At 46.1% G+C, this 12,274-nt stretch overlaps 2 protein-coding genes and 1 long non-coding RNA gene across 3 annotated transcripts in view; 1 reads left to right on the top strand and 2 right to left on the bottom strand.

Moving 5' to 3' along the window:
* LOC146672407 (uncharacterized) overlaps positions 1-3,900 on the bottom strand; it is a 37,912-nt gene extending 34,012 nt beyond the window's left edge. The window contains exons 1-2 of the mRNA XM_085400865.1: positions 3,538-3,900; positions 1,463-1,658 (exon numbers count right to left, since the gene is read on the bottom strand). Of these exons, the coding sequence (XP_085256991.1) occupies positions 1,463-1,658; positions 3,538-3,900 (559 nt within the window). The remainder of the gene's footprint in view (positions 1-1,462; positions 1,659-3,537) is intronic.
* A 1,274-nt stretch (positions 3,901-5,174) lies between these two features.
* LOC146672405 (low affinity immunoglobulin gamma Fc region receptor III-like) lies at positions 5,175-12,250 on the top strand. Its single transcript, XM_085400864.1, has 6 exons — positions 5,175-5,214; positions 5,500-5,535; positions 11,275-11,538; positions 11,618-11,866; positions 11,942-12,082; positions 12,198-12,250. The coding sequence occupies exons 1-6, from the start codon at positions 5,175-5,177 to the stop codon at positions 12,248-12,250; spliced, it is 783 nt and encodes a 260-aa protein (XP_085256990.1).
* LOC146672406 (uncharacterized) lies at positions 8,463-10,345 on the bottom strand. The gene is made up of 3 exons (XR_014908266.1): positions 10,225-10,345; positions 9,170-9,318; positions 8,463-8,478 (listed from the first exon to the last, which is right to left on the bottom strand). It is a non-coding gene; the product is annotated as an uncharacterized LOC146672406 (long non-coding RNA).
* Positions 12,251-12,274: the final 24 nt, after the last annotated feature.

The following is a 12,274-nucleotide window of genomic DNA, read 5'->3' as shown; positions in this document are numbered from 1 at the left end:
AGTCAGATTAATGGGCATATTCAGGGGCACTTACACTCTTTCTGTCAAGGATCGCTGTGTGGCAGGCAGGAGGAGGACCCAAACGCAAAACTCACAGACACGGGGATGAACTCAAAATCACAGCTTTAATGCTGGAATGGCAGAACATAGGAAATACAAAACTAAACTGGGAAAAGTAAACTAACATACGCAGAGAGACACAGGGAGATCCACACAACATGAGGGACGACGTCACGCTGAACAGAGGGAGACGCAGACAGAAATACACAGAGGGTTAACGAGGGGAGTGGGAACACACGGGGAACACAGGTGACACTGATAGCCATAACGAGACAGGGCGGGGTGAACTGAACACTGACGGGAGAGGTGAAACAGGGAGCACAGAGGTTCAGACAGGAGGAGAGAGAGCACGAGTAGAACACCAACGTAACAGGCAGGGGAGACATGGAATAAACACGAAAGGGGACGAGGGCTCATAAATACATAGAGGGCACACAGGGGGAAGAGAGAGCACGGGGAGAACTTAGACATAATGGGCAGGGGAAGCATGGAATAAAACATAAGGAGAGACGAGGGCTCACAGATACACAGAGGGGCACACAGGGAGACATGAAGGGCAAGGGATCAAAACTAGAAGCCATAGAATAAATCACACAAGTACAATAATACGAAAATCACAAAGAACTAAAAACGCTGGGTCAGGAGACCCAGGACCGTGACAGTACCCCCCCCTCAAGGGCTGGCTCCAGACAGCCCAAACACAGAAAAACAAAACCAAACAGAAAACAACCCAGGGCGGGCGGCGGGGGACCAGGACGGAGGGCTCGGAACAGAAAACAAAGAGCACAGAAAACACCGGAGCCCAAGAAAACAACCCAAAACACAGAGCAGTTCAGGGGGCCGACCGTGCGGAAGGCAACGGCGGAGACGCGGAAACAGTTCAGGAGGCCGACCGTGCGCAAGGCAACGGCGGCGACGCGGAAACAGTTCAGGAGGCCGGCCGCGCGCAAGGCAACGGCGGCGACGCGGAAACAGTTCAGGAGGCCGGCCGCGCGCAAGGCAACGGCGGCGACGCGGAAACAGTTCAGGAGGCCGGCCGCGCGCAAGGCAACGGCGGCGGCGAAGGAGACGACGGAGCAGTTCAGGAGGCCGACCGCGCGGAAGGCAGCGGCGGCGGCGAAGGAGACGACGGAGCAGTTCAGGAGGCCGACCGCGCGGAAGGCAGCGGCGGCCCTCCAGTCCCAGGCGTGCCGGCCATGGCCCGGTGGGCGCAGGGCCAGACGAGGCAGCTGATGAGGATGCTGGACCAGACGAGGCAGCTGATGAGGATGCTGGACCAGACGAGGCAGCTGATGAGGATGCTGGACCAGACGAGGCAGCTGATGAGGATGCTGGACCAGACGAGGCAGCTGATGAGGATGCTGGACCAGACGAGGCAGCTGATGAGGATGCTGGACCAGACGAAGCAGCTGATGAGGAGGCTGCGGCAGACGAAGGCTCTGAAGAGGAGGCTGCGGCAGACGAAGGCTCTGAAGAGGAGGCTGCGGCAGACGAAGGCTCTGAAGAGGAGGCTGCGGCAGACGAAGGCTCTGAAGAGGAGGCTGCGGCAGACGAAGGCTCTGAAGAGGAGGCTGCGGCAGACGAAGGCTCTGAAGAGGCTGCAGCAGACGAAGGCTCTGAAGAGGCTGCAGCAGACGAAGACTCGGAGGCCGGGCCAGGCGAGGTTGCAGAGGCTGCGGCCGGGCCAGGCGAGGTTGCAGAGGCTGAGGCCGGGCCAGGCGAGGTTGCAGAGGCTGAGGCCGGGCCAGGCGAGGTTGCAGAGGCTGAGGCCGGGCCAGGCGAGGTTGCAGAGGCTGAGGCCGGGCCAGGCGAGGTTGCAGAGGCTGAGGCCGGGCCAGGCGTAGCAGAAGCACAGGCGGATGTAGCCGGGCCAGGTGATGACGAGGCGGTCGCAGATGGCGGCTGGACAGGCTCCTCGGGCCCTCCAGCTGATGCGGCGTGAGGCTGAACGGGCCCCTCGGACCCTCCAGCGGAGACAGGAGGCTGAACGGGCCCCTCGGACCCTCCAGCGGAGACAGGAGGCTGAACGGGCCCCTCGGACCCTCCAGCGGAGACAGGAGGCTGAACGGGCCCCTCGGACCCTCCAGCGGAGACAGGAGGCTGAACGGGCCCCTCGGACCCTCCAGCGGAGACAGGAGGCTGAACGGGCCTCTCGGACCCTCCAGCGGAGACAGGAGGCTGAACGGGCCTCTCGGACCCTCCAGCGGAGACAGGAGGCTGAACGGGCCTCTCGGACCCTCCAGCGGAGACAGGAGGCTGAACGGGCCTCTCGGACCCTCCAGCGGAGACAGGAGGCTGAACGGGCCTCTCGGACCCTCCAGCGGAGACAGGGAGGTGCTGGCCGGGCTCACTGGAACCCCCAGCGGACGAGGTAGATGGCGGCGTGGGAGCCGCGGAGTCCTGGATGAGCTCATCCGAGCTTCCAGCAGGAGCTGATGTAGAGCCAGAGAGGATTAGGACCCCGGGCTCAATGTTAAGCTGGCTAGAAAACCGCACTGCTACGGGGAACTGGGCCAAAGGTTCAGGTGCGAGCTGAACTGCTGGACACACGGGGACCTGAGCTGCTGGACACACGGGGACCTGAGCTGCTGGACACACGGGGACCTGAGCTGCTGGACACACGGGGACCTGAGCTGCTAACGGTGGAGAAGTAAATGACTGCACAGGGGACTGAACTGATGTCTGTAGTAACGGTGGTGGTGAGAGTGGAGTAGGTGGTGGAGTTAATGACTTCACAGGGGAATGAACTAGAGGTAGTGATGGTTGTGGTGCTGGTGGTTGAGTGGGTGACTGTGCTAAAGGGGACTGCACTGGGGACTGCACTGGGGACTGCACTGGGGACTGCACTGAGGGTGGCTGCGAGGGAGCTAACTGAGCTGTCGATAAGGCTGATGATTCCTCTACCAACTGAGCTATTGACTGGGCTAAGGATTGAAATAAGGTTTGTAGTAAGTCAGGCTGTGGATGTGACTGTGCTATGGGAAGCGAGGCTGAATGTGGTGGAGGTGGCGACTGAGCTTCGGGCCGGGCGGCTAACAGAGCTTCGGGCCGGGCGGCTAACAGAGCTTCGGGCCGGGCGGCTAACAGAGCTTCGGGCCGGGCGGCTAACAGAGCTTCGGGCCGGGCGGCTAACAGAGCTTGGGGCGAAAATGGTGGTGGTGGAGTTGGTGTCTGGGCTACAGGCGGCTTCTGAGCAGGAAACACAGGACACTGAGCTACAGGTGGCTGCTGAGCAGGTGACACTGGAGACTGAGCTACAGACGGCTGCTGAGCAGGGGACTGAGCTGAAAGCGGACGGGCAGCTGACTGAATAAACATAGCTCCAGAATAAACAGTTCCAGATGAAACAGTCTTAACTCCTGGGTCCGAAGGAGCATCCACACAAACGGTTTCTAAATATATAGGTTGGAGAGCAGAATATTGTCCGAGTTGGTCCGACTTGGAAGTGGCATGGAAGAAACAGTTAGTGTCACTCACCACCGGAGTTTGCTCAGAAACGTTAGGGCGGCGGCGGCGTGAGCGCCGTTTTCGCCGAGAGGGGGGAGGAGATGAGCCGGGCCGCGAATCCTCCAGCGGACCGGGCTGAACGTCCTCCGACCCCTCACACTGGAGAGGCAGCTCCGGGCGGACGCCTACGGTGGAAACAAGGAAGTCCCGGATGTGTGGGTGCAGCGCGCCGAACAGCCACGGGAGTCCGGACACCATCCGCTGTAGACGGGCGGCTACGACCTCCCGGTGTTCGTCTCCTGGCAGCGCCTCCCACTCCTGACAGTGGTACTCCACCGTATAGATCAAATCCTCCCGGAGCTCAGCGGAGGGGTTGTGAGTTGCTGGGTCCATAACTGGTGACGTCGTACTGTCAAGGATCGCTGTGTGGCAGGCAGGAGGAGGACCCAAACGCAAAACTCACAGACACGGGGATGAACTCAAAATCACAGCTTTAATGCTGGAATGGCAGAACATAGGAAATACAAAACTAAACTGGGAAAAGTAAACTAACATACGCAGAGAGACACAGGGAGATCCACACAACATGAGGGACGACGTCACGCTGAACAGAGGGAGACGCAGACAGAAATACACAGAGGGTTAACGAGGGGAGTGGGAACACACGGGGAACACAGGTGACACTGATAGCCATAACGAGACAGGGCGGGGTGAACTGAACACTGACGGGAGAGGTGAAACAGGGAGCACAGAGGTTCAGACAGGAGGAGAGAGAGCACGAGTAGAACACCAACGTAACAGGCAGGGGAGACATGGAATAAACACGAAAGGGGACGAGGGCTCATAAATACATAGAGGGCACACAGGGGGAAGAGAGAGCACGGGGAGAACTTAGACATAATGGGCAGGGGAAGCATGGAATAAAACATAAGGAGAGACGAGGGCTCACAGATACACAGAGGGGCACACAGGGAGACATGAAGGGCAAGGGATCAAAACTAGAAGCCATAGAATAAATCACACAAGTACAATAATACGAAAATCACAAAGAACTAAAAACGCTGGGTCAGGAGACCCAGGACCGTGACACTTTCTTTGATGGAAAGAGTAACTGATGATGTGACAATTAGCAGGGAAGAAGGAAAAGAAGCTCAAACAAACAAAAAATATATTGGAATGTGTATGTTTTATATAACTATAAACACAAAAGAAAGTAAAGTCTTTAAAACAGTTTTACCTGTGCTTAAAACCATTAGAGCCATTAGTACATTAGAGCATGGTTTGCTGCTTCCTTCCAGTCTGAAGCACCTATGGTGCAAACTAACACCAGTCTATGTTTCATACACTCTGCAGTGCTCGCAAAATTTCAACATCCCTGGTAGCCCTTTGGGCAGGCACTCTTCAGTTTTTCGTAGCCCAAAATAAATTTAAATAGCCCGAATTAAAAAAAGAGAACAATTTTTTGATTGTTGTTTTGTTTCCTTTACAATATTATACATTAAAGTATAATATTGTAAAGGAAACAAAACAACAATCAAAAAATAGGTAAAATACATATTACAACAACTGTATAAAAATTATAATCATCAACTCAAATATTTGGTTCTAATTGAACAGAATTTTCTATGAAATTGTAAGAACTGTGTAGAACATGAATCAGTCTGAACATGTCAGATCCTGAATTTGAAATTACCACTGAAATCATGGGTAAGAGGCAAGTGGAACCAAGATCTAGGACATTTGCTCTTTGAAGTTTGCTAAGACTGCTAAATTTTGCCAATGGTAGTTTACTCTTTGCAACATAGTACAGCTTTCTCAGGACTTCTTGTTGTGCTTGGTTTATTTTTAGTATGTTTTTTTGCAATTGGTGTTTGTTCTGGGAAAGATACTGCAGACTGAGCAATAATTGCAATCGCTAGCGAGCCCTGCTCTGAGGTATCAAAGCAGAGTATTTTTTTTTTTAAAGTAACCCCTCTCTCTCTCTTTTTGCAGTTCTGATCTCACTTGAGAGCTGCACAACAAAAGAAGGTTAGTACATTTCTTCTATCACAGTTTAAGTGATTTTTTTTCATCTACATGTTTGTCCTTGGATTGAACTAGAGTTCATTCACTCTAGGATGTCTTGATGCATGCTCAATCAACTCTCTGTGAATGGTACTCATGGCCATTGATCAGTGGTTGTTGATCAACAGCCTTAATAGGTAGGTGTAGGTAGGTGTTGATGAATGTTGATGAGAATTTGCATACTAATGATCAAGGAACTGACCTCCCAGCCCATTGTTCATTCAGTAGTGCTAATTTCAGTCATTGTGCAAATGCACTGTTTATGAGGTTGGGGAAACCTACAGTCAGCTGAGACTGAAGAAGTCACTTGGATTAGTGGTGAAACATTTCTCCCACTGAAAATGCTATGTCCAGATGAACAGAATCAGCCTTTTCGGATTCACTCTAGCATGCAACTCAAAAAAAACCAAACCTTACCTATCATTTTCTCTGCCCTGTATTACAAAGAAAGTTCACCATACCTAGGGTATCTTTCCTTTTTTCACTTACCCTGATATTAAGTCAGGCTAATTAATGGCATCAAGCTGGGTATCAATCAGTCAAGATTTATTGGTGTTGTTACCAACATGACATGGGTCTGTCTGCAGTATTTGTATACTTCTAAAATCCCAAAAAGTTCTGTTCATCTCGACATAAGGTTTTCAGTGGAAGAAACGTTTCATCACTCATCAAGTTACTTCTTCAGTCTCAGCTGAATGCAGGTTTCCCCAAATCTTATAATAATTTATAATTTGTCAGGGGTTCATCCTACATCAAGAAGATGACCCAAAAAATAATTCCAATCTATGCCAGAACTACCTCAGGGAAAAGGTACAAGATGGTAAGCTTGAAAACAAGGAGTGGCTAGTAAAGTCTCCAGACTTAAACCCCATTGAGATGGTTTGGGATGAACTGGACAGAAGAGAGAAGGCAAAGCAACCTGCAGGTGCCACATTCATGGGAACCTCTGGAGCAGATATGGGAAGAACTTTTTGAAGAATATTTGATTTCTATTGTAGAAAGAATGCTGTGTTTAGTGTTCAGGATAGGTATGTTATTTCCTGGAATAACAGCAAGTCAGGAAAGAAAGGTAGATTGTGAGATTGGTTAGAGTCATCATCAGCTGTTATCACTGCCAAAGGTGGCTACTTTGATGAGTCTAAAGTTTGGTCTATAAATTTATTTCATGATTTCTTGTTTATCTTCAATTGTTTATTTGTTCTGTGCTTTCATTTCAGAGTATGAGAAACTGAGCTGTATGGGTCCTCAAAATATTAGGGATTATTAGGGATTAGGGTGCCACAACAACAGTCTGTAAGGTAGAAAACTTACAATAATATTAGAACTATGTCATTGAAATGGATCCTATCTCTCCCCCACAGCTTGCCTGAACGTAAATCCCATCAGCTCTCAGTTCTTTAAAGGCAACTTTGTGTGCCTCTGAGCAACTTTATGATATTGCTTTTAAATATCCTAGGAACAACAAGTCACCTAGCACCAGCATGGTACTAATGATATTTGGACTGATCCCCCCACCTCTACGATGTAATTACACAAAACTAAGATTGTGGAACAGGTGAAATAATTTAAAACATGCACAAAAGGATATATGTTAAAGGGGTGGTCAAAGTAATAAGGCTAGTTTTCAAATGTTGACTACTGATGGTATTATTCTACACTCAGAAAAATAAAGGTGCCAACTGGAACCAAAAGTGGTTCTTTAGACTGATGCCATAGAAGAACCTTTTTTGGTGCCACAAAGAACCTTTCAAACAATGGTTCTTTGAAGAACCATTTCTTTCAGTGGTTCATTGAAGAACCTTTAAAGGTGCCCCAAAGAACCATCAAGAAATGGTTCTTTGGGGCACCTTTAAAGGTTTTTCAAAGAACCTTTTTAAAAATGGTTCTTTAAAGAACCATTTTTAAAAAGGTCCTTCAAATGGTTCTTTAAAAGAACCATTTTAAAGAACCTTTTTTCAGTGGTTCTTTAAAAAAACATTTTAAATCTTTCAAAATAAAATGCATCATAAATTGAATTTGAATAGGGTAAAATAAATACGAGCACAGCATAGACATATACTAATGGTTTATTGTCATTTTGTAGTTACCAAAAGACAAAAAGGCATTTTAACCCTCAGCACAACATCACTACTAATACATGTCACATATTAGTGTTTTAAACAGTAATAATTAAATATATTTGCTATACTATAAATAAATATATATATAAATACTATAGCTACAGATAACACAACAAATAATACATGTATTGTTTAATTAATAAAACATCAGAAAGTGATAAAACACAATAGAAATAGCAATAGCTTCATAACAGACCAATAAATCAACACATTTTCATCAGCAGATGTTTGCATGTTCAGTAAAAATATTTCAACAAGTTTATGATTAAAATGATCAATGAACTTCAGCCTTACACTATGTAATGTACGTTTCATGTTGTACTCATGGTCCTTGGTTAGTCCAGTTTAGGATAATGTCTCTGACGTATGTATCATATCAAATATATGTCATATCAAAACAAGCCCACACCTGCAGTTGTTTCAGTTTTTCACTGGTGTTTCCTGTCAGCTGGTCAACCTCACTCAGGCGGACATCCATATCAGCCAACCAAACGACAAGTTCCTCCCTTTGTGCTTCAAATCCCTCCCACTCTGAGACAAGGAGCTGAGAGAGAGAGAGAAAAGAGTCAATTATAAAGAAGAGAGAAAAGTGAAACCCTCCTCAGAAGGTCTGACTTGCATACCTGCAGTTGACCTGTGATGGACTCCAGTTTGGCGTTCACGTCATCCCTTGCTGTTGCCAGTAGCCGAGTCTGCAGGGTGCCCTGGAAGAGCTGAGTTAATGTTCGACTCCCCCTGGTCAGGCTCTCCAGCTGGATGAGCCGAGGTCTCCCTCTCGCCGCTGCCTCTGAACACAGAAACACAAATTGCATCTGAAGCAGGAGGTGCAGATTTTTTTTGCTATTCTTTTCTAAATGCAGGCTAGATCACATGGAGGTATTTGGAAAACGACTGACGACTGTTGTCTTGCAGAAAGTCAAATCAAACATATGCGATACACAATCAATTCACAAGAACACATTATAAAAAACAAGTCCAGTTCTTTCCTGATTTCAAGTGAAATCTGCATCAAAACAGGGTGACAGAAGTAAAATGAGTGCACAAAGCCTCACTTTGTACAAGCCTACTATTACAGTTCTCCTCTATGCAGACGACTTTCCTGTTTTCAAGGCACAACTTGGATCTGCTGTACGAATCTTATGGATACACACTGAATGAAACAATAGTGTGCATGACTCCAGATTCTGATCCCTCATCCTAATATGGTCCCAACATAGCAACAGCAATAAAGCAAATGTTGAGGCTTCAAAATACAAAGTCCATAAACCAATGGCTGACGTGGGTTTTATCATAAGGGTGATAAATATACAGATTTCAGTCTGTCTTAGAGATTTGATGTTCATTTACCTGCAGATGCACTATACGTACCTGCTCCATGGTTTTTCACAACATTTTGCACATCACTATTTAATACAGGAAGTAGGTGAACTAAAACAAGTCATCTTTCTTTGTGAGAAGACCATATTAATGAAACAAACCTCAATGACATCATAGGGATCCCTAAAGATGCTCCTGCTGCTTCTCTTCCTCCTCATCCTAAGCTTCCTTCTCCTTGTCCTCGCCTTCCATCCAATTGTAATTCAACCTAATTGTGTTTCTCCCCCTCCTCTTCCTCATTTTGTTGGAGCTGTGAACACAATTAATGTGACTCTGGATTAATTTGTGCAAACAAGAAAAATCTACAGCTTTTTGGTCAGAGGTACTCTTGTGATTTAAGCCGGGAAGAGTAGATTTATGTGTTGATGCTGCCTGCTTCAGCTCTGGCTGCTGAGTGATATTTACACCCTGGCTGGATTACAAACTTTAACCAAGTGCTGAACTTTGGCCCAGCGCTGATACCTCTTGTTAGTATAACGACCTCTTCTTAGCTTGTATGTATGATGGTGGATAAATGAAATATACAAAAAAATTAACTATATTACAAAAGAACATCTATCTTGGAAACATCAAATGACCGGAGCATAACTTGTCAACTGGTCCGAAACTAAGTTATGCAGGAACAGTCAAAGACACACCTTCTCATGTCACATTTCTATTCATTTCTATATAATTCGATTAGACAATAAAGAGTTATCTAATCTAATTATTCATTCAAAGCACTTATGCATAGCTGTATTTTATACAGCTCATACAGAATTCAAAGTACAGGTTCATGTGAGTATTTAATGTACGGCTCAGATCTACAGAGTTTCTAGAGCAGACACAGAGCTCACGTCACAACAGGCTTCAGGCGCCATTTTAGTGACTTTAACAATATATTAAATTTTAATTTCGGTCTAGCTGACATTAGGTTATGTACGCAGCACGCAATTGAACCACATATTTTAGAAGCCAAGGGTTCAAATTAGCTGGGAGCACCTTCACTTAATTATAACAGTGGTTTTGTTAAGAAAACAGTTGGATACTAAATTGCGCTGACCTCAACGGCTAACGTATCTAGCTAATCGCTACTGTTAGCACAACATTAACAGCAAGCTACAATGACTAGTAACAAAAACAAAACAGTAATAAGGTTTTAATGAAAATGTTTTACCTTTTCCAACAGTCCCAGAATCCACAGCTTCAAAGTCCAGCAGGTACTGAAGACTGTTATCCGTTTCGCTGTCACCGTCCATGAGAAAGTGTTTTTTTTTCCCGAAAGGTCAAGGCCCGCCGCTCGCGCACTCTGTCTGCGCATGCGCATCCCAACGACTGACCCCATCCGTCCGCTCCTGGGAGGTTATAGTATGACGTGTTCTGACGTCACTCTCCCTGTCATTTATTTGGCTCGAAACACATTAACAAATTGCTCAGTGATGAACAACTACTCAGATCATTTACCTAAGCTGTGCGCTTTGTCAAAACAAAGTGTGTTTTACACTGACATTCTGTTCTGCAATTGTTATTTACTTGTATTTTATAATTTGACTTTACATACTGCTGGGTGGTTTGTAAAGTTTACAATAACTAGTATTATCATTATGCTATATTTTCAAAAATATATAATAATCTCAAAAGTAATGCCTTGGAGTAGAAAATAGTAATGCTTTATTAAAATTTAATACTAAAGTACAGTATTTGAATGTATGTATTGTGTCTACTGTTTGTTAACTCACCATATTCATAATGGGTTTGCGGGGTTAGGGGTGTGTGTGTGTGTGGGGGGGTTAGGGTCTTTAGGCTTTCCCCCCCACCAGTATATTTTTAAGCAAATATTTCTAACTTTTATTTCAATATTCAGTTTCCTACCATCTTCTCTTAAAGGGTAATTGCCAGGTAACCCGCCCTCCACCTTCGCACACACATGCACACAAAGAAAACACACAGTATAATTCACAGCCTCGTTATAGTGAATAAATATTTATGCCATTTACACCATCAAACTTAGATTGCTAAGGATGAAGAACCTTTTGTTCTTTAAAAGAACCATTTGTAATAGCTGAAGAACCATCCACAAAATAAAAAGGTTCTTTGACGTTTGATGGTTCTTTAAAGAACCATGAAGACATCTGAAGAACCATTTAAGAACCATAATTTTTCTGAGTGTAGAACCACTATTTTGTTTTGTTAAAAATGGATTCATATCATCCCCTCTCCTTCACAGCTCGTCTGACTGTGAGTCCCAACAGCTCTCAGTTCTTTAAAGACGACTTTATGTCTCTGAGCTGTGAGGAGGACGACAGCTCTGCTGGATGGACTCTGAGGAGAAACACAAGCAAACGACAGAGGACTCAATGTGGAGATGGGTGGGGAAAACCAGCCGGTTCTTCCTGTAAAATGAGCTACATTAATCCACTGGACAGTGGAGTTTACTGGTGTGAGTCCAGAGAGGGTACCATCAGTAACATGGTTAACCTGACAGTCACTGGTAAGCTGAGTGTGTGGAGTTAGTGTTGATGAAGCTGTGTGTAAATGGATGAAATGCTGTAGTTTGTCTCTGTGTTGAGGTGGATCAGTGATCCTGCAGAGTCCTGTCCTCCCTGTGATGGAGGGAGATGACGTCACTCTGCTCTGTAAAACAAAGACCACTCCCTCCAACCTCCCAGCGGCTTTTTTCAAAGATGGCGTCTTCATTGGGAGGAATAACTCTAAAGGCCATATGACCATCCTGCATGTTTCCAGGTCTGATGAAGGCCTCTACAAGTGTGACATTAGCAGTTATGGAGTGTCCCCATCCAGCTGGATCACTGTCACAGGTGAGGAACTTCACTCTGATTACACCTCTTATTTGTTCAATATAGTCACCTGAACAGGTGGGATTGTCTCTGCAGGAAAGCCTACATCCACAGCCAGACCTACAACCACATCTCGCCTGATTTCTGGAGCTTCATATCCTGACTTAACATTAATGTGCCACCTGGTGGTGTGTAGTCCATATTTCATCTACACCCTTCTCTCATGGTGTTTTTATAGTGAGCCACTATAGGTAATATTCACTAATCCATCTTTGACTCAATCATGACAGCTGATGATGTCTTGAACCAATCTCATGATCTACCTCTCCTTCCTGACTTGCTTTTACTCCAGGAAATGACTTACCCATCCTCAAGGAGTTAACCCTACCCACAGAGGCTGAGTAAAGACAGGATGAGGAGGTCAATAAT

Source organism: Rhamphochromis longiceps, linkage group LG3 (assembly GCF_057381845.1).
Source record: "Rhamphochromis longiceps isolate RC_006_pf linkage group LG3, R_longiceps_female_GT1.1, whole genome shotgun sequence".
NCBI classification, from domain to species: domain Eukaryota; kingdom Metazoa; phylum Chordata; class Actinopteri; order Cichliformes; family Cichlidae; genus Rhamphochromis; species Rhamphochromis longiceps.
The sequence above is the reverse complement of the archived record's forward strand: the minus strand, read 5'-3'. Positions and strand labels throughout refer to the sequence as shown.